This window comes from Cetorhinus maximus, chromosome 18, assembly GCF_964194155.1.
Source record: "Cetorhinus maximus chromosome 18, sCetMax3.hap1.1, whole genome shotgun sequence".
Lineage (NCBI taxonomy): Eukaryota > Metazoa > Chordata > Chondrichthyes > Lamniformes > Cetorhinidae > Cetorhinus > Cetorhinus maximus.
Genome location: NC_135896.1, coordinates 2081982 through 2109807, shown reverse-complemented (window position 1 = coordinate 2109807; position 27826 = coordinate 2081982). Strand labels below are relative to the sequence as shown.

Genomic DNA, 27826 nt, shown 5'->3' with positions numbered 1-27826 from the left:
CACTCCCAGGACAGGTACAGCACGGGGTTAGATACAGAGTAAAGCTCCCTCTACACTGTCCCAATCAAACACTCCCAGGGCAGGTACAGCACAGGGTTAGATACAGAGTAAAGCTCCCTCTACACTGTCCCCATCAAACACTCCCAGTACAGGTACAGCACGGGGTTAGATACAGAGTAAAGCTCCCTCTACACTGTCCCCATCAAACACTCCCAGGGCAGGTACAGCACGGGGTTAGATACAGAGTAAAGCTCCCTCTACACTGTCCCCATCAAACACTCCCAGGACAGGTACTGCACGGGGTTAGATACAGAGTAAAGCTCCCTCTACACTGTCCCCATCAAACACTCCCAGGACAGGTACTGCACGGGGTTAGATACAGAGTAAAGCTCCCTCTACACTGTCCCCATCAAACACTCCCAGGACAGGTACAGCACGGGGTTAGATACAGAGTAAAGCTCCCTCTGCGCTGTCCCCATCAAACACTCCCAGGACAGGTACAGCACGGGGTTAGATACAGAGTAAAACTACGTTATTCTGCCTGAAAATTATGCCCATCTTCAAATTCAGAAAAACACACACCCAAATGAAATGCAGCCTCATTAATCCACACTGGCTATCCTGTTGTGTCCTAATCCTATCTGTAGGTTCTGTCGTCAGTGAGATTGCCAAATTTGAGGAGGAAATGAAGGGAACACGTTTCTGAGGAGCTGATCAATGTCAGTTCACAAAGATCTCTCTCAGGCACCTAAAGCTGTGGGTTTCCTATTCGCCCTTCAATCAGTCCATGTCAATGTTCTGGGGTGGTACCTACCATCGTGGTGCAGGAGAGCCTCTATTCTGTACATTAACATACTCCATGAAACCTGGAAGAAATAGACAGGGTTTCGATTGAGAAATAATCCATCTGGAGAGAGTTCTTCACCCCAAAATACAAATCATCCTCTTCCTCACCACTCCTTTTACCAGCGAACAAACATAGCTCTGCACAGACATAGCCAGTCTCATAAGTGACTGAAGTGCTTCAAACGGAGGTCAAATGTGAACTGTGCTGCAGGTATATTCAGTGAGGTTTGATACATGCACAATAACTTTAAAGGAGTGGGGGCCACAAGGTCTAAATAAGCCTCTAACCCTTAAGCAATGTTGCTCAATATAAGTTCATCATAAGCCACATGTCCTGTGGATTCCGCGGAACGATATCGGAGCGAGAAGGATTAAATTATGAGCTTGCAAAGACTAGTCTTGTATTGCCTTGAGTTTAGAAGATTCAGGGATGAACTTATTAAGATGTAAAACGATTGAAGGATTTGTTAGGGTGGGTCAGGGAGGAAGTTATTTCCTCTGATGGGTAAAATGCAGAACAAGACGCAAAACCTTCAAACTAAAGCCAGGCTGGTCAGCGGTGATGTCAGCAACACTTCTCCACGTAAAGAGGAGTGGAAATCTGAGACTCTCTCCGCCACCACCCCCCCAAAAAAATCTGTCGAGGCTGGGGGTCAATTGAAAATTTCAGAACTGAGATTGATAAATTTGTGAGGTATAAGGATCACAGAAACATGACGAGTAAATGGAGTTAAGATACAGATCAGCCATGATCTAACTGAATGGCTGCACAGGCTCAAGGAGGTGAATGGCCTCCTCCTGTTCCAGTCTTAATTGGAAATCCAGATGTGGATATCTGCACCATATGATCCCAATGAGCTTTTCCGACAATTGCAGTCTCTCACTGACACCAGCTTTTCATTTCCAGATTTTGTGTAAAAAAAATTAAAATTTTCAAATTGCCCATGATGGGATTTGAACTTGTTCTCTGGATTTTATGAACTCAGGAACGGTAATCACTACACTACCGTACTCTTAGGTGGTAAGTGTTTGTTAAGTAAATACACAGGTGTGAAGTACATTTACCTGCAGCGTGTGCAAAGCGTTTTCTCCCAAAATTAGTGAGTGGCTGAAATGTTGTCACCATAGAAACACCTATGGTTAGTCCACGATTTCTATTGGACAGCATTGATTTAGGTAGATCAACCCCAGAGTCACCAAGGATCCCATTGACGCCGCCCATTTCATCATCCTACCCTGGTAAAGTCTCCCACAATTCAATGTCTTACAAGTGAGAAGAATTCCTTAACTCCCCTCCTTACCCCCAGCTTCCTGGTTTTTACCTCTTGTCCTCCCTCCTTGGATTTGAAACTATCACCACAGGAACTGATCAACTAGGAATCAGTTTCTGTTAAACCCCCACCCATACCCCTCTCATTCTTAATCCTGAAACCAGGAGTCTCCTCACCAAGATCCAACACGTGAAGGTCATTCAGAAAAACTCGGTTCCGACTGCCACCAAACAGGATGAGTTTATCTCCTAGCAGAGTGCCAGAGTGACTGGACAGAAACAAAGAGGAACAGAAAACATCAGTATAAACAGGTCTGATCTCCACTAGGCAGAGCTGGCCATCCCTGGGTAAGGGAGGGGGAAATCCTGGAAAGCACGATTTCCTTTGTATGACCTCCTCAGCCCTGGTCAGGCACCGAGTGTGTGTCCAGGACAGGATCAGGCTCCTGTCTAACTAACATGCCCATCAGGTACTGGTATCAGCCATGGCTCAGTGGCACCTGAATGAGGATGTTGTGGGGTCAGGCCCCACTCCAGAGACCTGAACCCATTATCCAGGTTGACATTGCCACTGAGGTGCCATCTATCAGATGAGACGTTACACCTTACCAAAGAGGAGGTCTTGTGGCACACTGGGTGGCATCTCTGCCTCTGAGTCAGAAGCTTTGGATTCAGGACCCACTCCAGGACTTGATGGCCAAGAAAGAAGTATTCATAGCACAGCCAAACAGGTTGATTAAAGACTTGTAGATCCTACCAACACAGGCCAATGGCAGGCGGTAAAAGCAGGAGAGATTCCTGGTCAGCTGTGTGATGGAAAGAACATTGGAGCCTCTCCCACCACTATCCCGAGCTCCACACTACAACATGTAAAAGTGTATGTTGCCAGAGCAGCTCGGACTCCTTTGGGCAGGGGCGGGCAGGGGGTGTGGGGGGGCGGGTGTGGGGTGCAGTGGTTGGCTCAGTTGCCTAAATGGCCAACTTGGATCAGATTGGCATCGGGGTTGGATTCCTGCTCCAGCTGGGGTGGATTCAGGGCCTGTCTCCTCTGGTGGAGCCTGTGGGTCGGAGCTGCCCTCAGGCTGGGAACTGACGAAGGTGATTACACCAAAGCCCTGTCCACCACCTCAAGATGCTCAAAATCCCACAGCCTCAATTCAAAGAGTAGGAGAGTTCTTCTCCATGTCAGGGAGCCAATATTTATCCCTCAACCAACATCACTAAAAGAGATTTTCAAGTCGTTATCTCATTGCTGTGCACAAACTGACTCAAAGGCATGAGAGCTACAAACTGAGCCAAGCTGACCACAGCAAAGGAACAATGCCCTGGAAATAAAACCAGAGCTCAGTGAAAGTCACATTGAAGCCATCAGATTGTCATTAAAAACTCATCTGGTTCACTGATGTCCTATAGGGAAGGAATCCTGCCATCCTTACCCGGTCTGGATCTACTGCAGTCCCCAGACTAATATGGTCCTCTGAAGGAACTCCGCCTAGTTTGAAGCAAACCTGCTACCAGCTGTTCAAGCAGCACCCGCCACCACTACCACCATCACCATCACCACCACCATCACTACCACTACCACCATCACCACCACTACCACCACTACCACCATCACCACCACCATCACCACCACTACCACCATCACCACCACCATCACCACCACCATCACCACCACCATCACCACCACCATCACCACCACTACCACCATCACCACCACTACCACCATCACCACCACTACCACCATCACCATCACCACCACCACTACCACCACCACCACCACTACCACCATCACCACCACTACCACCATCACCATCACCACCACCACCATCACCACCACTACCACCATCACCATCACCACCACTACCACCATCACCACCACTACCACCATCACCACCACTACCACCATCACCATCACCACCACCATCACCACCACCATCACCACTACCACCATCACCACCACCACCACTACCACCATCACCACCACTACCACCATCACCACCACTACCACCATCACCACCACTACCACCATCACCACCACCATCACCACCACTACCACCACCATCACCACTACCACCACCATCACCACTACCACCATCACTACCACCATCACCATCACCACCCCTACCACCATCACCATCCCTACCACCATCACCACCACCACCACCACCACCACCACTACCACCATCACCATCACCATCACCATCACTACCACCATCACCACCACCACCACCATCACCTTCTCAGGGCAACTAGGGATGGGTAATAAACACTGGCCCATCCCACATCCCAACAACGAGTAAAGGACTAAACCTGAATGACCTCAACAACCCCGGCACTTTGCTGTGCCGGATGAGGCAGGTGACTCACCTGTACCGAGGGAGGGGCCTTTCACCCACGACAATGGGCTGGTACCAGATCTCGTGCTCCGGGTTGAAGATGTAAAGGGCATTGCTGCAGGTTTCCGCAGGTAGGCGAGGACTGCAAACAAGCCCACCAAATACAAACAGCTCCCGCTGGAAGACCACCGCGCTGTGATAGGCCAGTGAGGGTACTTTGCCTTTCCCCTGGGAGCGAGAATATAGAAGGTTTCCCTTAACCGCACTGTGCAACAGGCAGGAACAACAGCTGCATTCACATAGCATCTTTAACTTAATAATAATGTCCCAACCCACTTTAGACAAAAAATTAGACCCCAAGTCACATAAGGAGAAAGTAAAACAGGTGAACAAAGATTTGGTTGAAGAGGTAAGTTTTAAGGAGCATCTTAAAGGGAGAGGGAGAGTTGGAGAGGGCATTCCAGAGATTGGGACACAGGCAGCTGAAAGCATGAGTGATTTAGCAATTAAAATCTGGGATGCTGAAGAGACCAGAATTAGTGGAGTACAGAGATCTCGGAGGAGAGTTTTAAAATCAACGCATCAGTAATAAGATTACAAATTCTCACACAGTTTTCGAAGGCATTGATTCAACAATTTGTGGGATCCTTTACATCCAGCCAAAAGATTGTAGGCAGTTCAATGTCAAAATAGATCCCGCCCGTGAGGAGTCAGATAAATTACGCTGGCGTCTTGATGGGTAAGTGTCAGCTGTGGCTCAACAAGTGATAGCAAAACTCACCTAAGTGAGAAGATTGTAAGTTTGAGTCATACTCAAGAGGCATCAGCCCAAATCCAGGCTAACAGTCCGAGGGAGCGCCGTGCTTCAGAGGGTCAGTGCCGAGGGAGCGCCGCTCCGTCAGAGGGTCAGTACCGAGGGAGCGCCACGCTTCAGAGGGTCAGTGCCGAGGGAGCGCCGTGCCGTCAGAGGGTCAGCGCCGAGGGAGCGCCGTGCCGTCAGAGGGTCAGCGCCGAGGGAGCGCCGTGCCGTCAGAGGGTCAGCGCCGAGGGAGCGCCGTGCCGTCAGAGGGTCAGCGCCGAGGGAGCGCCGTGCCGTCAGAGGGTCAGCGCCGAGGGAGCGCCGTGCCGTCAGAGGGTCAGCGCCGAGGGAGCGCCGTGCCGTCAGAGGGTCAGCGCCGAGGGAGCGCCGTGCCTTCAGAGGGTCAGCGCCGAGGGAGCGCCGTGCCGTCAGAGGGTCAGCGCCGAGGGAGCGCCGTGCCGTCAGAGGGTCAGCGCCGAGGGAGCGCCGCGCCGTCAGAGGGTCAGCGCCGAGGGAGCGCCGTGCCGTCAGAGGGTCAGCGCTGAGGGAGCGCCGCACCGTCAGAGGGTCAGTACCGAGGGGGCGCCGCGCCGTCAGAGGGTCAGTACCAAGGGAGCGCCGCGCCGTCAGAGGGTCAGTACCAAGGGAGCGCCGCGCCGTCAGTGGGTCAGTACCGAGGGAGCGCCGCACCATCAGAGGGTCAGTACCGAGGGAGCGCCGCACCGTCAGAGGGTCAGTACCGAGGGAGTGCTGCACCGTCAGAGGGTCAGCGTCGAGGGAGCGCCGCACTGTCGGAGGGTCAGCGCCGAAGGAGCGCTGCACTGTCAGAGGGTCAGCGCCGAGGGAGCGCCGCACTGTCAGAGGGTCAGCGCCGAGGGAGTGCTGCACCGTCAGAGGGTCAGCGTCGAGGGAGCGCCGCACTGTCGGAGGGTCAGCGCCGAGGGAGCGCCGCACTGTCGGAGGGTCAGTGCCGAGGGAGCGCCGCACTGTCGGAGGGTCAGTGCCGAGGGAGCGCCGCACTGTCGGAGGGTCAGCGCCGAGGGAGCGCCGCACTGTCGGAGGGTCAGTGCCCCATGAGGGGGGTTAGAGAGTGGGCCACCCAACCCAGGAACCCTTTCCCCACAAAACCCCTTCCCACCATTTTCTGATCTCCCTCAGCCCAGTGACCAGCTATGGCTCCAGGCAGCCTGTAGGCCTCTGATCAGCTTCTGCGAGCTCGGGGAACAAGTGGGCTCTCGGACTTCCCCCAAACCTACTCTCATCAGGGGAGACACCAAATAATCTCCCCAGCCTGTATAAATCTAAATCTCTCCCACCGCCCCAACCACATAGGGACCTGCTAGGAGCAGAGAGTTGGAAAGGGGCAGTGGAAATCCAGTAAATGGGCGGAGCTGTGGCTGATGAAGCTCAACGTGGGGGAAAGTGAGAGACTGAACATTTTGGACCTCAAAGATAGGTCAGAGTATTGTTTAAATAGTGAGAAGCTAGGAACTGTGGAGGGGTAAGAGAGATTTAGATAACGAAAACAGCTATCACTAAAGCTACAAAAAAGTAATTAAAAAGGTTAGTGGAATGTTGCCCTTTATCTTGAGAGGGTTGGAATTCAAAAAGGTGAAAGTTACAGAGCCTCAGTTAGAGCCCATCTGGGGTACCTGGGTTCCGTTCTGGGCACCACACCTCAGGAAGGATGGGTTTTCCATTGAGGGAAGCAGCAGAGATTCACCAGAATGAGACCAGCACAGAAATTACCAGCATAGGCTGCACAGACTGAACTTGTATTCCCCCAAGTATAGAAGATTAAGGGGTGACCTAACTGAGGTGCTTAAGCTGATTAAAGGATTTGGAAGGGTCAAGACAGGGAAAGTATTTCCCAGTTTTGGGGTCGGGGGCGGGGGGAGAGGAGTGTCCAGGGCAAGCATCAGAACTTTAAAGTTACCCAACCAGGCCACTTAGCGGAAATATCAGGAAAAAACTTCTACACATGAAGGGCACTAAAAACCTGGAACTCTCTCTCTCAAAAGTTGTTGAGGCCGTGGGTCACTTGAAAACGCCCAATAAAAATCTATCAAAATTTTGACAAGTGTTAAGGAAGAGACAGAATCATGAACGGTTACAGTTCAGAAGGGAGCCATCCAGCCTGATCAGCCATAACCTGATTAGATGGTGGAACAGGATTAATGGGCTGAATGGCCTCCTTGTGTTTCTATGATGGTGGCAAGAAGGAACAAGTGACCGGAAAAGATCAATTGCCTCACATCCTTTAAAAAGTACCTGGATGAGCACTTGGCACGTCATAACATTCAAGGCTATGGGCCAAGTGCTGGTAAATGGGATTAGGTGGGTAGGTCAGGTGTTTCTCACATGTCAGTGCAGACTCGATGGGCCGAAGGGCCTCTTCTTCACTGTGTGATTCTGTGAATTGGATGTTTCTACTTACGATCACAAACGACCACTTCCAGGTCAAGGTGTCCAGGATGTAGACATTACTGAAACATTCTTCATCTTTCATTCCTCCAAAGATGTAAACACGTTTGGTGTCAGGGTCATACGTGGCTGAGTGGCCACAGACACTCCGAGGGATTGGGATGGTCATCGTTGAGGTCGTTTCCAAGGGAAACCAGAAATTGTCACCATTGTCTGCTCAAAAAATAAGGACAAATGTCAGAGATCATTGATATTAAAGTTCAAATGGAAAACACAGTTACAGGAAAAAAATTCAAAGAAATGGCAAAGTGAAAAGATTGAGATCACTCTTAAGGGGAGACTCTGCAGAGTGCACGATCAGACTCTCATTTCAGAGACGTGCTTTGGTGCTGATTAAACTCATTGAAGAACTCAACAGTCAATGGTGGGGAAGTGGCGGGGGGGGGGGTGGAAATGGGGGCAGACGGGTAATGGGGATGGACCAGGCAGTACAGAGCGGGGGATAAAAGGTAGGGAGGGTGGTGGGGGAAGAGAGGGAGTTGGGGTGGGGGAGGTAGGAGCACTGGGGAGTAGGAGCACTGACCAACATTGACTCTCAACATATCAAATTTCAAATTCTCGTCCTTGTTTGAAAGGCCTCCAATGGCCTCATTCCTCCCGATCTTTATCACTTCCTCCGTCCCTCAGAGATCTCTCTGCCCCTCCTAGTCTGGTCTGGTTTCCCAGGTGCTAAGCATCGGAATTCACCCATGAAACCTCTCCCTTTAGGACCTGTCTTAAAAGCCACCTCACTGACTCAACCATAACCACCTGTCCTAACATCGCTCTCTGAAGCTCGCTTTCCATTCCCTTGTCACTGTGGGAAGTGATTTTGTTCCGTTTTAACTGCACAGTAGAAATGCTTCACTGGGGTGGGGATGGAGGGTGGAGCTGAGAGTGACTCCCCAAGTCTGAGTGGTTCCAATTTTCCTGGTTTCTGTTTTCAATGCCCTGGCGGTATTTATCTTAAAGTGAGAGGGTCACTGTCCCTGATAGTGCGGGGCTGGGGCTGGGGCTGGGGCTGGGGAGCTGAACACCAGCAACTGGTTCAGAAGCGTGTTGGTGCATCATTAATATAAAAACAAAACATGCTGCAAATGCTGGGAATTGGAAATGAAAACAGATAATGCTGGTACCATCTGTCGAGAATAAACAGAGTTAATGCTTCAGGGCGATAATCCTTCACTAGTTAACCCAGTTCAGCTCTGTTCTGGAGTGATGGTGGACCACCTTCTGGAATCACTGCTAGTGGGCTCAATAAAAACCGAGTGGCTGGCTAGTCCATTTCAGAAGGAAGTTAAGAGTCGACCACATTACTGTGGTGGAGTCACAGATAGACCCAGACTGGGTAACAACAGCTCCCCTTCCCTGAAGAACATTACTAAACCAGTGGGGTTTTTACAACAATCTGGCAATTCGATGGTCACTATTACTGATGTCAGCATTTTCTTTTTAAATATACACAAACTGAATTCAATTTAAGTTGTTACGATGAGATTGGAATCACATTCTCTGGATTATTACTGCAGGGTTATTGTTACCTCTGCTTATTCCCCCTCCCAACAGCTGGGGTTCCGAATGTGCAGCATCTTTCTCCAAACAGTCACTACAACTTGCATTTATATAGCGTCTTTAACGTAGTAAAAATATCCTAAGGTGCTCCAGAACAACGTTCAGATAAAATCTGACTCGTCACATATCAGGACAGTTGACCAATACCCTACACGGCTAGAGGGTGGTGAGGGGTTAAACGTGGTGATAGGCTGAGGGGTATTTGGTGGGTCAGGGTGGGTTTAGGGAGTCAAAGGGGCATCTTTTTGCAGGGCCCCTTGTGTTACTCACAATAAGAGGTTGTGGTGGAAGAATTAATCCAGTCTGGTCTTTCGGTTAAAGCTGGTTTATTTTCAACTCCTCAGTGTGACTAACTTCCGCCCAAAGTGTTCCAGCTGTATCTTTTTATTCTATTTAGATGGGATAATCAATGCCCATCACTTGTTTAACTAGTAATTGGTTTTAACAAGGCGATTGCCATATTAACACCTTGCAGCTGGATCTGTACCTCAACTCCATTTACCCTCCACATCCCATAATACGTTTCCACAACAGATAAAAATCTATCCATCTCAGTCTGGAAGCTCCCAATTGACCCTCGGCCTTAACAGCTTTTTGGGGACAGAAAGTTCCAGATTTCCACTCCCTTGTGTGTGAAGCAATGCTTCCTGACATCACCCCTGAACAGCCTGGCTCGAATTTTAAGGTTTTATCCTCTCGCTTTGCCACCCCTATCTCTATCAAACTCTTTCGAGTTACAGATTGCAACTCTTTCGAGTACAATCACAGTTCTTGGTTTTCCGGGAGTGGGACATGAACCCACAACCCTCTGATTCAAAGGCGAGGGTGCTATGAACTGAGCCATTACTCTCTATCAACTGTACCAAAACCTTTAATCATCTTAAACAGCTCAATTATCTTTCCCTTTAACCTTCTAGACCAAAGGGAATACTAACCTCCTCTATGGTCCAAGAAGCTGTTCTCATAATTTAACCTTTAACCTAGCATCAATCTGGTGAACAATATTCCACTCGAAACATTAACTCTGTTTCTCTGTTCGCAGATGTTGCTGAGTTTTTCCAGCAGTTTGTTTTTATTTCGGATTTCCAGCATTCGCAGTATTTGCTTTTATCCTCGTTCTGGTGAACTGGCGCTGCAGCCCCTTTCCCAAGACAAACACGGCGTCCCTGAGGTGCAGTGCCCAGGACCGAACAAAGTCTCCAGGTGCCAATCTCGGCCGGATCACACTCACCAATCTCAAGCCTCCACAGGCCATCTTTACAGTAGCTCTTGTGTCTCCCCTTTCCTCCAATCAGAATCGCTGTATCCGGATCGCTCAGACACAGTGTGTGGTCCCAGCGAGGACTGGGACAGGCTGCAAAGATGGAGGATCTGAGTTATTGAGGGAGAGAATGAGTCAGAGCGCGCAGGGGTCAGGCTTCCTTCCCAGTAATGAGGGCTCTAATCTTTCATTTAAAACACAGCACCCCAAGTTCATGCCTGCTCTGAGGTGTGGTGTGTGGCAATGGGGAGGCCTTTCAGTGCCCAGCCTCGTTGAGGAGGATGATATAGCTGATTAGTTGATTCCTGCACACAAATAACTTGTATTTAATAAGTGCCTTTAACATAGTAACACTGCAGTGTTACCAAACAGAATCCAAGACCAAGCCACAGTTAGACAAATGACCAAAAGCTTGGTCCAGGAGGCTTAAAAAATGTTAAGGTGTTAAAGAAACTTTTAGGAGAGCAGTGTGGAGGGGTGGATGGGGGGGCAAGAGTGAGCTGGGAGGGATGTAGCAGCAAGCGAGAGTTTTGATGGGTTGGCGGCGGGAGGGGGGGGTGATTTCCAGAGCTCTAGGCCCCAGGCAGCTGAAGGTATGGCTGCCAATGGTGGTCCGATGAAAGTTGGGGATATAGGAAGCCAGAATTAGAGAAGTGCAGAGATCCTGGAAGGTTGAAGGGCTGGAGGAGATTACAGAGATAGGGAGGGTGAGGCCAGAGAGAGATTTGAAAACAAGGAAAACAATTTTAAAAACTGAGGTTTTGGTGGACAGGCAGTCAGTGTAGAAATACAGGAAATACTTTTTCATAGAGTGAGTGGTTCAGATCTGGAATGCACTGCCTGAGAGTGTGGTGGAGGCTGGTCCAATCGAGGCTTTTAAAAGAGAATTGGATGATTATCTGAGGAGGGAACATTTACAGGGCTATGGGAGTAAGGAAGGGGAGTGGGACTCTGAGTTGCTTTTGCAGAGAGTGGGTGTGGACACAATGGGTCGAATGGCTTCCTTCTGTACTGCAATCGTTCCGATTCTCTGAACATAACATGCGAGTTATTATTGGAGAAATTTTCCCAGTCCCTCTGTGTTTTGTATGCCCTTGTCTGAGAACAAATCTCTGTGCGGCTAATGTTACTGTCCATTCATAGTGAGTGAGGCTGAACACAATGTGTCAGAGGGTAATTAAACTCTGGAGAGCATATCCCATCTCCTTGTTCCCCTCAACACAAGGACTCACATGTATATTGTTCAATACATAGTCCAAGGTGCTTTCTATTCCATTGTTTCCCCAGTGAGTCCTTGTGTAGACTGGTAGCAGGAACCCCAGCTGTTTCCTCCTCCTCTAGCCCAAAGTTAAATGAAAGCTGCATTGGTTTAGTCACAAGCTTGCAACCAGATTGAGCTCACCTCTTAGCCTCTTCACATCCAAAGCACGCCCTAGAAACAAGAAATGAATAGCAGTCAATAGAAATGCTCATCCACACATCCCACAACATAATGGCAATGCCACTCAATGTAGCAACATGTCAAACCCTCAGCCACCCCCTCTATGGTAGGAGTCTCAGTTTGGGTTATTTGAAGAGCTTGGAAACCCCACATCACTGAACATTCAAAGGACTGTTTAGCCAGCAACATCAGGGGGTTCCCTTTCTCCTCCATCCACCTCTTAACATTAATCCCTTTAACCAACAAAAATCTATCAATCACAGTTTGAAATTTTTAATTGACCCGCCCCCCCCAACATCCAGAGCTTTCTTTTTGGTGGGGGTGGAGGGGAAGTGTTTCAGATTCCACTACTCTTTGTGTGAAGAAGTGATTCCTGACTTCACCCTGAATGGCCTGCCTTGAATTTTTAGGTTATGCCTCCTTGTTTTGAATTCCGCCCCCACCAGGGACAATAGTTTCTCTCTATCAACTCCTTTTATCATCTTAAACACCCCAGTTAAATTACCCTTAAACCTTCTCTACACCAGGTAACTTCTATAGGCTCCTCACTGGGGTAAGTGACTTTTGACGGACGAGTCATTCTCCGAATGCGAGTGACCTGAGCTTCACCTGTCAGGTCGTCTTCATCCAGGTGATCATCACGTGTGTCGGAAGAGTCCTTAATCTTTGATGGAGTGAAGGATGGCACCGGAGGACGAGGAGTCTCTCTGTAAACCCTCTGGCTCCTCTCCTGCTGCAGCTGGGCACAGTTCCAGTGAGGCTGTGGACAATATTGTTAGTGCAGGACAGAATATCACACCCTCCCTCCCTCCCTCCCTCTCCCACCCACCCATCGCTCCAAGGTTTCAATGCCTCCTGCACAGACCGGTCAAGTTTCATGGGCAGTAGATCTCAGGAAGGAGATATTGGGCTCAGAGGGGGTGCAACGCAGATTCATCAGAATGATACTCGAGCTAAAGGAATTAAATTACGAGGACCGGTTTAATAGGCTAGGTTTGTATTCCCTTGAGTTTAGTAGATTAAGGGGTGATCTAATTGAAATGTTTAAGACGATTAACTGAGTTGATACAGTAAGAGAGAGAAACCATTTCTCCAGTGTGGATGGGGGGGCAGGATGTTAAAATATGAGCCAGGTCATTCAGGGTGATATCAGGAGGCACCTCTTCACACGGAGGAGAGTGTAAATCTAGAACTCTTGCCCTGGATAAATTGGGGATCAATCGGAGCTTTCAACATCCAGGTGGACAGACCTTGGTTGGGTAAGGATATCACAGGTGGGTAAACAGAGCCGAGATACAGATCAGTCATTATATTGAATGGCAAGCCTGGCTCGAGGGGCTGAATGGCCTGTTCCTGCTGTTCTGACAGTGATATTCGGGTATACCTTATCCATACTATTTCATAGCCTTCTCTCCAGAAGGCAGTTTCAAGTTTTATAAACGAGGGGGTAAATCCCTCCCCAGATTTGGAGAGAGATCAGGAATACATATGATACGAGGAAACATGGGACACAAGCTGACTGACGGAGAATTGATTCCGACTGCACGTTCCGATGGGGAAATCCCATTCCCAATCCCTCCACAGGAAATCTTGCAGGGGTACTTACAGCTGCAAGGAAACAGGGGAAAAGTGGGGAGATGTCATCCAGGAAATCAGCTAGGGCATCATCCAGGGCAAGGCAAGTCCTGGCGGTGACAACAGGTGTACTGCTCGAGAAATCCATCCTCTTCAACTGGCAGGAAAAAGACACTTTTTTAAAAATGTATTCATCCATGGGACTAGTGTGTCGCTGGCTGGGCCAGCATTTATTGTCCATCCCTAATTGCCCTTGAGAAGATGGTGGTGAGCTGCTTTCTTGAACCGCTGCAGTCCATGTGGTGTAGGTACACCCACAGTACTGTTAGGGAGGGAGCCCCAGGATTTTGACCCAGCGACAGTGAAGGAACGGTGATTTAAGGGGGAGGTGGTGGCTTAGTGCTAATGTCACTGGACTAGTAAACCAGAGGTCCAGGCTCTGGGGACATGGGTTCAAATCCAACCACGGCAGTTGGTGCAATTTAAATTCATTTAATAAATTTGGAAATGAAAACTAGTCTCAGTAATTGTGACCATTAAACTATCAGCGATTGTTGTAAAATCCTATCCGGTTCACTATTGTCCTTCAGGGAAGGAAATCTGCCGTCCTTACCCGATCTGGCCTACATGTGACTCCAGACCCACAGCAATGTGGTTGCCTCTTAAATGCCCTCTGAAATGGCTTAGCAAGCCACTCAGTTGTATAAATTGACTAAAAAGTCTAAATGGAATGAAACCGGACGGACCACCCGGCATCGACCTAGACACTGGAAACAACAACAGCAAACTCAGGCCTGTCGACCCTGCAAAGTCCTCCTTACTAACATCTGGGGGCTAGTGCTGAAATTGGGAGAGCTGTCTCACAGACTAGTCAAGCAACAGCCTGACATAGTCATCCTCACGGAATCATATCTTACAGACAATGTCCCAGACACCACCATCACCATCCCCTGGGTACGTCCTGTCCCACTGGCAGGACAGACCCAGCAGAGGTGGCGGCACAGTGGTATACAGTCAGGAGGGAGTTGCCCTGGGAGTCCTCAACATCAACTCTGGACCCCATGAAATCTCATGGCATAAGGTCAAACATGGGCAAGGAAACCTCCTGCTGATGACCACGTACCGCCCTCCCTCAGCTGATGAATCAGTGCTCCTCCATGTTGAAAATCACTTGGAGGAAGCACTGAGGGTGGCAAGGGCGCAGAATGTACTCTGGGTGGGAACTTCAATGTCCATCACCAAGAGTGGCTCGGTAGCACCACTACTGACCGAGCTGGCCGAGTCCTAAAGGACATAGCTGCTAGACTGGATCTGTGGTAGGTGGTGAGGGAACCAACAAGAGGGAAAAACACACTTGACCTCACCCTCATTAACCTGCTGCAGATGCATCTGTCCATGACAGTATCGGTAGGAGTGACCATCGCACAGTCATTGCGGATGAAGTCCCATCTTCACATTGAGGATATCCTCTATCGTGTTGTGTGGCACTATCACCATGCTAAATGGGATAGATTTCAAACAGATCTAGCAACTCAAGACTGGGCATCCATGAGGCGCTGTGGGCCATCAGCAGCAGCAGAATTATATTTGAACACAATCTGTAACCTCATGGCCCAGCATATCCCCCACTCTACCATTACCATCAAGCTAGGGGATCAACCCTGGTTCAATGAAGAGTGCAGGAGGGCATGCCAGGAGCAGCACCAGGCATACCTAACAATGAGAAGTCAACCCGGTGAAGCTACAACACAGGACTACTTGCATGCCAAACAGCATAAGCAGCAAGAGCTAGACAGAGCTAAGCGATCCCACAACCAACAAATCAGATCTAAGTTCTACAGTCCTGCCACATCCAGTTGTGAATGGTGGTGGACAATTAAACAACTCACTGGAGGAAGAGGCTCCACAAATATTTCCATCCTCAATGATGGGGGAGCCCAGCACTTGGTGCAAAAGATAAAGCTGAAGCATTCGCAACAATCTTCAGCCAGGAATGCCAAGTGGATTATCCACGTTGGCCTCCTCTAGAGGTCCCCAGCATCACAGCTGCCAGTCTTCAGCCAATTCAATTCACTCCACGTGATATTAAGAAATGGCTAAAGGTACTGGATACTGCAAAGGCTATGGGCCCTGAAAATATTCCAGCAATAGTACTGAAGACTTGTGCTCCAGAACTTGCCACGCCCCTAGCCAGGCTGTTCCAATACAGCTACAACACTGCCATCTACCCGGCTATGTGGAAAATTGCCCAGATATGTCCTGTACATAAAGAGCAGGACAAATCCAACCCGGCCAATTACCGCCCCATCAGACTACCCTCGATCATCAGCAAAGTAATGGAAGGTGTCATCAACAGTGCTATCAAGCGGCACTTGCTTAGCAATAACCTGCTCACTGACACCCAGTTTGGGTTCCGCCAGGGCCACTCAGCTTCTGACCTCATTACAGCCTTGGTTCAAACATGGACAAAAGAGCTGAACTCCCGAGGTGAGGTGAGAGTGACTGCCCTTGACATCAAGGCCGCATTTGACCGAGTGTGGCATCAAGGATCCCTAGCAAAACTGGAGTCAGTGGGAATCAGGGGGAAAACTCTCTGCTGGTTGGAGTCATACCTAGCACAAAGGAAGATAGTTGTGGTTGTTGGAGGTCAGTCATCTCAGCTCTAGGGCATCACTGCAGGGGTTCCTCAGGATAGTGTCAAGGCCCAACCATTTTCAGCTGCTCCCCCACATCATAAGGTTAGAAGTCGGCATGTTCACTGCTGATTCACATTCAATGGCATTAACATCGTGAATCCACCACTATCCACATCCTGCGGGTTACCAAGTCACAGAATCACAGTGCAGAAGAAGCCCTTCGGCCCATCGAGTCTGCATCGACACATGAGAAACACCTGACCTACCTACCTAATCCCATTTACCAGCACTTGGCCCATAGCCTTGAATGTTATGACGTACCAAGTGCTCATCCAGGTACTTTTTAAAGGATGTGAGGCAACCCGCCTCCACCACCCTCCCAGGCAGCGCATTCCAGACCGTCACCACCCTCTGGGTAAAAAGGTTTTTCCTCACATGCCCCCTAAACATCCTGCCCCTCACCTTGAACTTATGTCCCCTCGTGACTGACCCTTCAACTAAGGGGAACAGCTGCTCCCTATCCACCCTGTCCATGCCCCTCACAATCTTGTACACCCTGATCAGGTCACCCCTCAGTCTTCTCTGCTCCAACGAAAACAACCCAAGTCTATCCAACCTCTCGTCATAACTTAAATGTTTCATCCCAGGCAACATCCTGGTGAATCTCCTCTGCACCCCCTCCAGTGCAATCACATCCTTCCTATAATGTGGCGACCAGAACTGCACAGTACTCCAGCTGTGGCCTCACCAAGGTTCTATACAACTCCCTACTTTTGTAATCTATGCCTCGATTGATAAAGGCAAGTGTCCCATATGCCTTTTTCACCACCCCACTAACATGCCCCTCCGCCTTCAGAGATCTATGGACACACACGCCAAGGTCCCTTTGTTCCTCAGAACTTCCTAGTGCCATGCCGTTCATTGAATACTTCCTTGTCAAATTACTCCTTCCAAAACTCTCACTTTTCAGGGTTAAATTCCATCTGCCACTTATCTGCCCATTTGACCATCCCGTCTATATCTTCCTGTAGCCCAAGACACTCAACCTCACTGTTAACCACCCGGCCAATCTTTGTGTCATCCGCAAACTTACTAATCCTACCCCCAACCGGTCATACGGACTCAAAACGTTAACTCTGTCTTTCTCTCCACAGATGCTGTTAGACCTGCTGAGTTTTTCCAGCATTTTCTGTTTTTGTTTCAGATTTCCAACATCTGCAGTATTTTGCTTTTATCTTATTGATCGCTGATGATTGCACATCCTCACTTCTGACCTCATGATGGAGGGAGGATCAGTGATGAACAGCTGAAGATGGCTGGGCGTAGGACACTACCCTGAGGAACAGGGTTCAAAATATACAGAGGCGGCAGGTGAACTCCCCCTCAAAACATCACAAGTAGCCCCTGAGAAAGCAACGACAGGGGTGAAAAATTTAAGAAGGTCGACCCCTTACATTATGGATCCTCCATGGTCCAGGGCTGAACAAATTGCTGGTGCAGATTTCCCTGGGAATAGGGAAACATGTAGAGTTTTGATTGGAGGAGCAACAAGTGTGGAAGACACAGAACCTGTGAGGAGCTGCTCCTCCAATCACACATTCTGTCTCTCCCATACTCGCTGCTCCAGCTCCTCCAATCGCAGGTTCTGTCTCTCCCACACTCGCTGCTCCAGCTCCTCCAATCGCAGGTTCTGTCTCTCCTATACTCGCTGCTCCAGCTCCTCCAGACACATGGTCCCTCCATTCCTCCCACTCTTGATGCTCCTCCAAAGACAGAATCTATGACTGGAGGACCAGCAAAGGTGGGGGGAATGGAGGGACCGTGTGATTGGGGGAGTTGGAGCAGCAGCATGGGAGAGAGAGGAGAGATGGAGGCCAAGATGGGGATGGATCCAGTACAGGTCCAGTGGTTCTGGCCGTGTCTGACGGGGGAGAGGGAATGTGAGATGGAGTGTGAGAGACTGAGGGAGGAGAGGGGGAAACAGCAGGAGGGTTTGGGCAACAGGCAACATTTCTCACTTCTACACTTACAGCTTATTTTATTAATTTATGATTATGATTTCCTGACTTGTTCTTTTAAAAATATCTTAAACCCTCCTCCCGGGCCTGTTTGTAAACGTGCTGACAAGGATAACAATAACGAAACAGGAAGGTTAAAACCATTCCGATAGCTTCCTTCCTCTTTTATATTCGTCCAATAAATTATTTTGGAGTAAAGCTCAAAGTGGAGAGATATGGGGTAGAGGGTGAATAAACACTTGCGGGGTGGGGGGGGATGTCTAGTTTTTTTCTGTTCCCCTCAGGTTTTTCTTCAAGTGTTTCTGCTATCGAAGTGTCTGTCTGTACACAAGCTTTTTTGGAGCTCTTATTTTCTTAAAATAAAGAGTTTCAATGTGTAGATAAAGTTGGGAGTTTGTCCTGTTGATCCAGAATAGCCTGACCTACCAGGCCTGGTGCTTGCTTTACTGTCAGGCACTAGAGGAGGGTGTCTGGAGGGGTGTGGGGTGTGGTGAGTGAAGGAAAACTGTAGAATTGTTGTTGGATTCTTGTTCACCTGCCCAGCACCAAGTCTCTTGCTTTTTAAAATATCCTTTAAGGGGGGCGTGGGGCGAATTAACAAATTCCTGCTTTAATAACGGTTGAGTTGCTAACTCAAATTTTTAGATCTAAGGAGCCCCTGAAAACCAAAACGTAGACCGAGGAAATCTCAAAGACCCATCGGAAAAATAAAAATTATATTGCCCCCCGGCTGAGGGCACCGTCCCCGAGGGCACCGTCCCCGAGGACACCATCCCCGAGGACACCATCCCCGAGGACACCATCCCCGAGGGCACTACCCTGAGGAACTCCTGCGGTGATGTCCTGGAGCTGAGGTGACTGACCTCCAACTACCACAACCATCTTCCTTTGTGCTCGGTATGACTCCAACCAGCGGAGAGTTTTCCCTCTGATTCCCATCGACTAGATCTGTGGTGAATCTAGCAAAATACTGCAGATGCTGGAAATCTGAAACAAAAACAGAAAATTCTGGAAAAACTCAGCAGGTCTGGCAGCATCTGTGGAGAGAGAAACAGAGTTAATGTTAAAGTCCATATGACTCTTCTTCAGAGCTCTTCTGTTCTGATTCCGTCCCATTTAGCGCGGTGATGGTGCCATACAACATGATGGAGGGCACTCCTCAGTGAAGATGGGACTTTGTCTTCACAAGGACTGGGCAGTGGTCACTCCTGCCGATACTATCATGGACAGATGCATCTGCGACGAGCAGATTGGTGGGGTTGAGGTCAAGTAGGCTGTTCCCACTGGTTGACTCCCTCACCACCTGCTGCAGACCCAGTCTACCTACATTCCAATCTTTACAGAGCTACTTTTGCTCCTTTTCCTTTAAGAGGTAGAGAGCAAGGAAGGAATCCATTTTTATGTTAAACCCAGAAGACTACCCCCCTCGAGGCACAAAACAAGCTACTCCCGGGGTTAAACAGCACTGACGGTACTTAATGAGGGATGGGAGATGGAACAGCACTAACCGGAATCCAGCACAGCACCGGCCGGAATCCGGCACAGCACCGGCCGGAATCCGGCACAGCCTGGAGCAGAGATTCATGCTCACAGATCGATGTAAAGGACAATGAGGATCAGCAGCAGAATTGTGAGAGCATCCAGTTAAATTCCAGTTTGAGGTGGTGGTGGGGGGAACACATTGAAGAGTATGAGGTAAAATGAATGCTGGTCTGTAGGGAGAGAGGAGTGGGACTAATTGGATAGCCCTTTCAAAGAGCCAGTACCTGCATGGTGGGCTGAATGGCCTCCTGTGCTGTAAGAATCTATGATTGAAAGTGGCCAAACAATCCATTAGCTTGTCCTTTCAGGTGTAGCCCTGTGAGACTCCAGCGTTGTGTGTTTTAAATTCAGATTTTTAGCAACTCCACTCCTTTTTTTATTCACAGTTACTGTGTAAATCTCACCACCTCCTACCTGTCCATTCAGGATCAGACACAGGGTCCCCTGGCCCCCTCTCTCTGCCTCCTCCATGGCAGCTGCTGTCAGGTCTCTCCTCCAGTCTCCCTGCCACACCAGACACCTACGGAGTAGAAACAAAGACAAGCACTCAGGGCACGTAGCAGCCTAGAATCCCACCCAGTGACACTGGCCACATCCCTACACCTGTTACCTCCAGACTCAGCTGTTCCTAGACTCTACTGACCAACCTCCCAGCTTCAACCCTCTGCAATTCCAGCTCATCAAACTCTGCTACCCGTGTCCTAACACACAGCAGCTCCTGATCACACCCTGTGCTTGCTGATCCACACTGGCTTCTGGTTAAGCAACAGCCTGATTTTCAAACACTGTTTTCAAATCCCTCCATGACCTCATCTCTCTATCCTCCTCCAGTCCCACAAACCTCCAAGATATCTGTGCTCCTCTAATTCTGGCCTCGTGTGCATTCCAGTTATAATCACTCCACCATTGGTGGCTATGCCTTCAGTTGCCTGGGCCCCAAACGCTGGAATTCCCTCTCTACACCTCTCCACCTCATTTCCTTTAAAGACACTCCATAAAACCCATCTCCTTGACTAAGTTTTTGGTCACCTGTCCTAATATCTTAGGTGACTGAGTGTTAGATAACACTCGACTGAAGCGCTTTGAGACCTTGAGCTCAGGCACTGTATAAATTCAGGTTGCCATTGCCTAACATTCAGCTGAATCAGCCAGCGCATCTTATCTCATCAGCCAGCGCATCTTATCTCATCATCCAGCGCATCTTATCTCATCATCCAGAGCACAGAAAGTATTGACTCTCATTGAATCATCGAACAGCCTTCAGAATGGGTCAGAAGTTTTGGTCTAAATAAGCCTATCCAGGTGATCCCAACTGTGGATTGCTCCCTGTGAATTTCTTCCTTGTACCTCTCCTTATCTAACAATGTTTCAGTATAATGAAGCATTGCTCCAGAATTACCAAATATTTACCTATTAAAAGATCCCCTCTCAGTCACATCCTTTTCAAGAACCAGTTTCTTCAGTTGTTCCCTTCACATGGGTCCAACCCTTAAAAAAGTTCCCCTTGCCTCTCGGTCACCAAAGCTGGACACAGGGTGTGAGGTGTAGTATGACCAGTGCTGAGTGCAGTTCCAGCATGACGATGTAGCACAGTGTCAATCCTCAGCATCTGGTTGGCTCTGCGTTCGTGCAGCACAATGAATTTGTGTGTTAATTGCAGAATCTGTCACCCATCTTTACCTTTAGCCAGTTCTACACCCTCCTCCTCCTCTCGCAGTACAATATCCAGTTTCAACATGATCAGTAAGCTTGAAAATCAGCCATTGGGCCTGACAGAACATAGTGTCCAAACTCAAGCAAGAAAACATGATCTGCATTAACACAAGGCATCAAATTTGAGGCTGCCGTTGGCAATCTCAAAAGCAGACAAAAACAAAACACTGATTAGAAATCACCAGGGAGCAGTAATGGAAGCTTATCCTGCACTGGGCCATCAGATGGAGTCCAGCAGCTGATCTACAAACAATGGGGCAAATGCCCTCCTGTGCTGTTGAGCATAATATCCATCTGTTTCCTGAGGAATTCTAGGGTTTTTGACTCCACTGAATTATCCCATACTGAAAGCCTTACATGGTCACTCCATTAGAAAACCTGTACACCAGTTCTAAACTTACAGTCTACTGATCAAATTCTAAATGTAGAGGTGTTTCCACTTGCAGGTTAGACCAGAACTTGAGGCTATAAATATAAGATAGTGACAAATAAATCCAATAGGGAGTTCTGGAAGAACTTTTTTATCCAGAGACGGTGAACTCACCACCATCAGGAATGGTTAAGGTAAGTAGGATAGATGTATTTAAGGGAAAGATGGATAAACACAAGGGAAAAATGAACAGTTTCTTCTAATATGGTGAGATGCTGTACAGTTGGGAGGAGGTTTGCGTGGAACATAAACATCAGGTAGAAAATACAATTGAGAGCCAAGCTGAACGCAAAAGGTTCAGAAAGGAAGCGAAGAGGGAATATGAGAAAAGACTGGCAGCCAACATAAAGGGGAATCCCAAAGTCTTCTATAGGCATATAAATAGTAAAAGGGGTGGTAAAAGGAAGTGTAGGCTGATTAGGGACCAGAAAGGGGAGTTACACATGGAAACTGGGCCATGGCTGAGGTGTTAAATGAATATTTTGCATCCGTCTTTACCAAGGAATCAGGTGCTGCCCAGGCCATGGTGACAGACGAGGAAACTCTCTCACTAGAAGGGTTCAAATTGATAAGGAGATGGTATTGGATAAACTGTCAGTACTTAAAGTTGACAAGGCACCGGGACCGGATGAGATGCAACCAAGAACACTGAGGGAAGTGAGAGTAGAAATTGCAGGGGCGCTGGCCATAATCTTTCAGTCTTCCCAAGACTCAGGGAAGGTACCAGAGGACTGGAGAATTGCAAACATTACGCCCTTGTTCAAAAAAAGGTTGTAAGGATAAGCCCAGCAATTACAGACCAGTCAGTTTAACTTCAGTGGTGGGGAAGCTCCTAGGGACAATTATTCAGGATAGAATTAGTAGTCATTTGGAAAACTATGGGTTGATTAGGAAGAGCCAGCATGGATTTCTAAAGGGGAAATCGTGTTTAACGAACTTGGGGTTTTTTGAAGAGGTAACAGAAAGGGTTGATGAGGGTAATGCTGTTGATGTGATGTACATGGACTTCCAAAAGGCATTCAATACAGTGCCACACAACAGACTTGTGAGAAAAGTTATAGCTCGTGGAATAAAATGGACAGTAGCAACATGGATACAAAATTGGCTGAGTTATAGTTAATGGATATTTTTCAGGCTGGAGGAAGGTTTGTAGTGGAGTTCTCCAGGGGTCAGTATTGGGACACTTGCTTTTCCTGATATATATTAACGATCTAGACCTTGGTGTAGATGTTACAAACTTGGAAGTATTGTAAACTGTGAGGAGGACAATGTAGAACATCAAAAGGACAGACAAGTTGGTGGAGTGGGTGGTAGGAAGAACATGGAGGGACAATATAAAATAAGGGGTACAACTCTAAAGGGTGTGCAGGAGCAGAGGGACCTGGGTGTATAATGTGTATAAGTCATTAAAGGTGGCAGGACAGGACAGGTGGGGAGAGTAGTTAATAAAGCACACAGTATCCTTGGCTTTATCAATAGGGGCATAGAGTACAAGAGCAAGGAGGTTATGCTGAACTTGTATAGCACACTAGTTAGACCTCAGCTGGAGTATTGTGTACAGTTCTGTGTGCCGCACTTTAGGAAGGATGTGAACGCATTGGAGAGAGTGCAGAAGAGGTTTACAAGAATGGTTCCAAAAATGAGAAACTTCAGTTATGAAGATAGATTGGAGAAGTTAGGACTACTCTCCTTGGAGAGGAGGCGGCTAAGAGGAGAATTGATAGGGGTGTTCAATGAAGGGGCTGGACAGAGTAGATAGAGAGAAGCTGTTTCAGCTCATAAAAGGATCAAGAATGAGAAGGCACAGATTTTAAAAGCGATTTGCAAAAGAAGCAAATGCCATGTGAGAAAAAACTTTTTCACATAGTGAGTGGTTCAGGTCTGCAGTGCACTGCCTGGAAGTGTGGTGGAGGCAGGTTTAGTCGAGGCATTCAAGAGGGCATTAAATGATTATTTGAATAGAAACAATGTGCAGGGATACGGGGAAATGGCAGGAGAACAGCACTGAGTCATAATGCTCATTCGGAGAGCCGGTGCAGACATGATGGGCCAAATGGCCTCCTTCTGCACTGTAACAATTCTGTGATTAAGCAGTCAGGCCGAATGGCCAGTTTCTTTGATGTAACTACCTCATAATGCTATGCAATTTCCAGTGACACAGGGACAGTCAAATACAATCCATCAATATTAACACATCCCTCAAACACAAACACTCAAAGTCTATGATATCTAATAGCAACACTTGCCAAACAGAACAGGTCTCACCTCACTGCTGAGGAAAGTATTCCGATTCTCTGGGGTTTTACTTCAGTGCTCACCAACACCTCGACTGAGAAAAAGGTCTCCTCCATGGGCATGTTCCAGTTCCCAAAACCAAAAATAACCAGGTGCTCTGGTAGAGGCAACGCCAACTGGCAATGGAAGAAAGATCCGTTGTGCTCTCTGCAAGGCAAGAGGCAGAAAGGAAACAAGTCAAAACTCTGAGTTAGTCTAAAACTGCCTCCAGCAAAAAGCTGTACAGACTTCACTCATCATCTTGTTTATTGGGAAACCTCCACAACAGGAAAGAAATTGTTTGAGAATTTGGATTTAGTTTAAAAATCTGTACTAAAAAGCTGGTCTCAGTAAATGCAACCATGAAGATGTCAGATTGCCATAAAAACCCATCTGGTCCACTAATGTCCTTTAGGGAAGGAAACCTGCCTCATATGTGACTCCAGTCCACCACTGATCGACTCTTAGTTTCCCTCTGAAGTGGTCTAGTATACTCCCCAGCTGCATCAAACGAAGAATAGAACTGGGCAAACACCCCACAGAATGCACTGGTTCAAGATATAGATATGTCATCACCTACTTAGGGGAACAAGAGTATGGGTAATAAATGCCAGCAAAATACAGACAATAGTTTCCAGGTGGCGGCAGGTTTGAGTTTTCAACAGAGTAAGCATTATAATAGGGATGGATAGAGAGAGGAGGCGCGGGGAGGACCTGGCAACTGTCTGACAAGACAGGAATATCCTTGTTGGACTCATTTGTTAAAGGTACATTTTGTTGAGATATGGACTGGTGCAGAGAATGCAAACAGGACCTTCCATTCCCCCTCCTCAGGTAAAAACTGAGGCATGAAGTGTGTCCACTATCCTTATTGCCACAGGGAGAATGTGCTGCAGCACCATCCAATACAACAGTCCATTCCCACCCCTGACTACAGTGAAATTTAATTTATAGTTTAGTTCAAGGTACAACTCCTACAAAACCATATGCTGTACAAGGAAGAGCAGGATTATTTGGATTTTAAAGAAGTGAATCTCCCATCTCCAGACAGGGTGAGAAAAACTGAATTAAAGTTTTGCTAATGGGGTGTAAGCTTTGTTGCCCCCATTACCCTTCCCCCCTCTCTCTATTTTACCTGAGTAACTTGTCAGGAGGCTCAGTGAGTGAACAGAGTAAGTAAAACTCCATTTTTCCCCTCTCACTCATCCACATGTTTCAGCCACTTCCAGCCCCATTCAAATCTCCCGCTCCCGCGCTGCACCACGGGAGCCACGCCCACCCGCACCTGACGTACGGACTATGTGCGCGATGACGTCACCCTAAAGTCCCGCCCCTCTTCACCTGGTTTAAGCAACAGGGGAGTTTGGCAACAGGTCCCTTATCCCACTCATGATCCCTGGGATTCCCACTCATGATCCCAGGGATTCCCATTTATTATCCCAGAGATTCCCACTCATGATCCCAGGGATTCCCATTTATTATCCCTGGGATTCCCACTCATGATCCCAGGGATTCCCATTTATTATCCCTGGGATTCCCACTCATGATCCCAGGGATTCCCATTTATTACCCCTGGGATTCCCACTCATGATCCCTGGGATTCCCATTTATTATCCCTGGGATTCCCATTCATGATCCCAGGGATTCCCATTTATTATCCCTGGGATTCCCACTCATGATCCCCGGCACTCCCACTCAAGTCATTGACTGAGTGTTTGTGCTTGAGGGATGTGTTAATATTGATGGATTGTATATGGAATCACTGGGATAAGAGTGGGCAATATCTGCCTCCCCCCACCACCCCCTCCCAGTGGGATAATGAGTCCATTTCTCAATCTATGTGGTGATAGTGCCCCCACAAAGAAAAAGTTTCAATAATTCAGTTGTTTCACAACTGATCCCAGAGTTTTCACTTCCACATCCATTCCCCACATCGATCACTCTGTGTGAAGACGAATTTCCCACATTTACCTTTTGCTAGTTTGAATCACTTCCCCTTCATCTTTACGGTCTAATTTAAAAAGATATTCCCAATTGGACTTTTCCCTTCCCTAAACTATCTTACACATTGGTGTAGACCTTCTCTCCGACACATCCTGAAACACACACCCTGAATCGGGGACCCTCTATAACCTCAACAAGGTGACCATTCTTCAGGTGTGTGAGGCAGTGAATCGTGACAGGATTTCAACTCTGGAGAGCATCAGACCTGAGCCTAGTTCTGTCCTCTGCTGACGCCCCTACAATCATTTTGACAAGTGATGACACTTCAAAAACACTTTGGGCTTTCTAGAGGACATGTGGGGATATGGAAACGCAAGTTCTTCATGATAGATTTTATCAGCAGTATAATGTAACATAAAAATCTTTTTTGTTAATTTTCCCTTTTCCTTGCCTCTTTGGGTTTGACAAGTCCTCAACCTGTTCAAAAGATCACTCCCTTTCTACAAAGTCAATCATCTTCATTATTTTGCAGACCTCAATCAGTTCATCCTTTAACAACTCAAGGGACCCAGATTCTCCTCGAGAACCCAGTTCCTTCATCCCAAGTATCATTCTTCTGAATTGTTGTTGGACTTGCTATAAGGCTGATAGGGCCAGAATCTCTCAATCTTTACCTTAAAGCAAATATCCAGCATTGAGAATCCTGGTCCATCATTAAACAAGTAAAGTGAAAGATAAAAACAATGAGTGAATCAGATCCACTCCAGCAACATGAGGTTTAACAGTTGGTGGTGAGAGGCTGTTCAGCATGACCAATAGCAACACTATATAAGACCATAAGATGTAGGAGCAGAAGTAGGCCATTCAGCCCATCGAGTCTGCTCCGCCATTCAATGAGATCATGGCTGATCTGATAATCCTCAACTCCACTTTCCTGCCTTTTCCCCATAACCCCTGATTCTCTTACTGATTAAAAATCTGTCTATTTCAGCCTCGAATATACTTAACGACCCACTCTCTGCAGTAAAGAATTCCACAGATTCACTACCCTCAGAAGAAATTCCTCCTCATCTGTGTTATGTTATAGATTTTAGAAACACTGTACACTATATATTATAAAAACACTAGGGATACTTTAATTATGATAAAAAGTCCTGTATTAAGCATTCACTACCAGCATTTACTGTTGTGGAGAGATTAGAGAAGCTGGGATTGACCTCATTGGAGTGTTTTAGGAGAAATGTAATAGAGCTGTTCAAAATCACAGGGTTTTGAGAGTGAGGAAAAACTGTTTCCAGTGACACGAGGAATGATAACCAGAGGACACAGATTTAGAATGATTAGAAAAAGAACCAAAGGGGAGATGAGGAAAAATATTTACATAGCAGGTTATGATGATCTGGAACATGCTGCCCGAAAGGCTGATGGAAGCAGATTCAATAATAACTTTCAAAAGGGAACTGGATTGAAACATTTGCAGGGGTATGGGATAAGGGCAGGGGAGTAGGGCTAATCAAATGGCTTCTTCAAAGAGCCAGTACAAGCAGGAGGCCATTTGGCCCACTTTATGTTACAAGATTCTCTGGCTGCAAAAAGCTATGTTAACAAGTCCCATACAAGTTTCCTTTGCCCGTTTAAGTGCAATTGTATATCCATATTAAGTGTATTACTCTAAGTGTTCTAACTATTCAATAACTGAGTGA

General features: G+C 47.7%; 1 protein-coding gene across 1 annotated transcript in view; it reads right to left on the bottom strand.

Annotated features, from left to right (window-relative positions):
• The window catches only part of LOC144693430 (kelch domain-containing protein 1), a 28118-nt gene extending 3807 nt beyond the window's left edge, over positions 1–24311 (bottom strand). Inside the window, exons 1-10 of the mRNA XM_078563306.1 lie at positions 24171–24311; positions 20177–20282; positions 13598–13723; positions 12601–12751; positions 11953–11982; positions 10521–10643; positions 7692–7891; positions 4487–4683; positions 2294–2385; positions 815–866 (exon numbers count right to left, since the gene is read on the bottom strand). Of these exons, the coding sequence (XP_078419432.1) occupies positions 815–866; positions 2294–2385; positions 4487–4683; positions 7692–7891; positions 10521–10643; positions 11953–11982; positions 12601–12751; positions 13598–13723; positions 20177–20282; positions 24171–24262 (1169 nt within the window). The 5' untranslated portion in view covers positions 24263–24311. The remainder of the gene's footprint in view (positions 1–814; positions 867–2293; positions 2386–4486; positions 4684–7691; positions 7892–10520; positions 10644–11952; positions 11983–12600; positions 12752–13597; positions 13724–20176; positions 20283–24170) is intronic.
• Positions 24312–27826: the final 3515 nt, after the last annotated feature.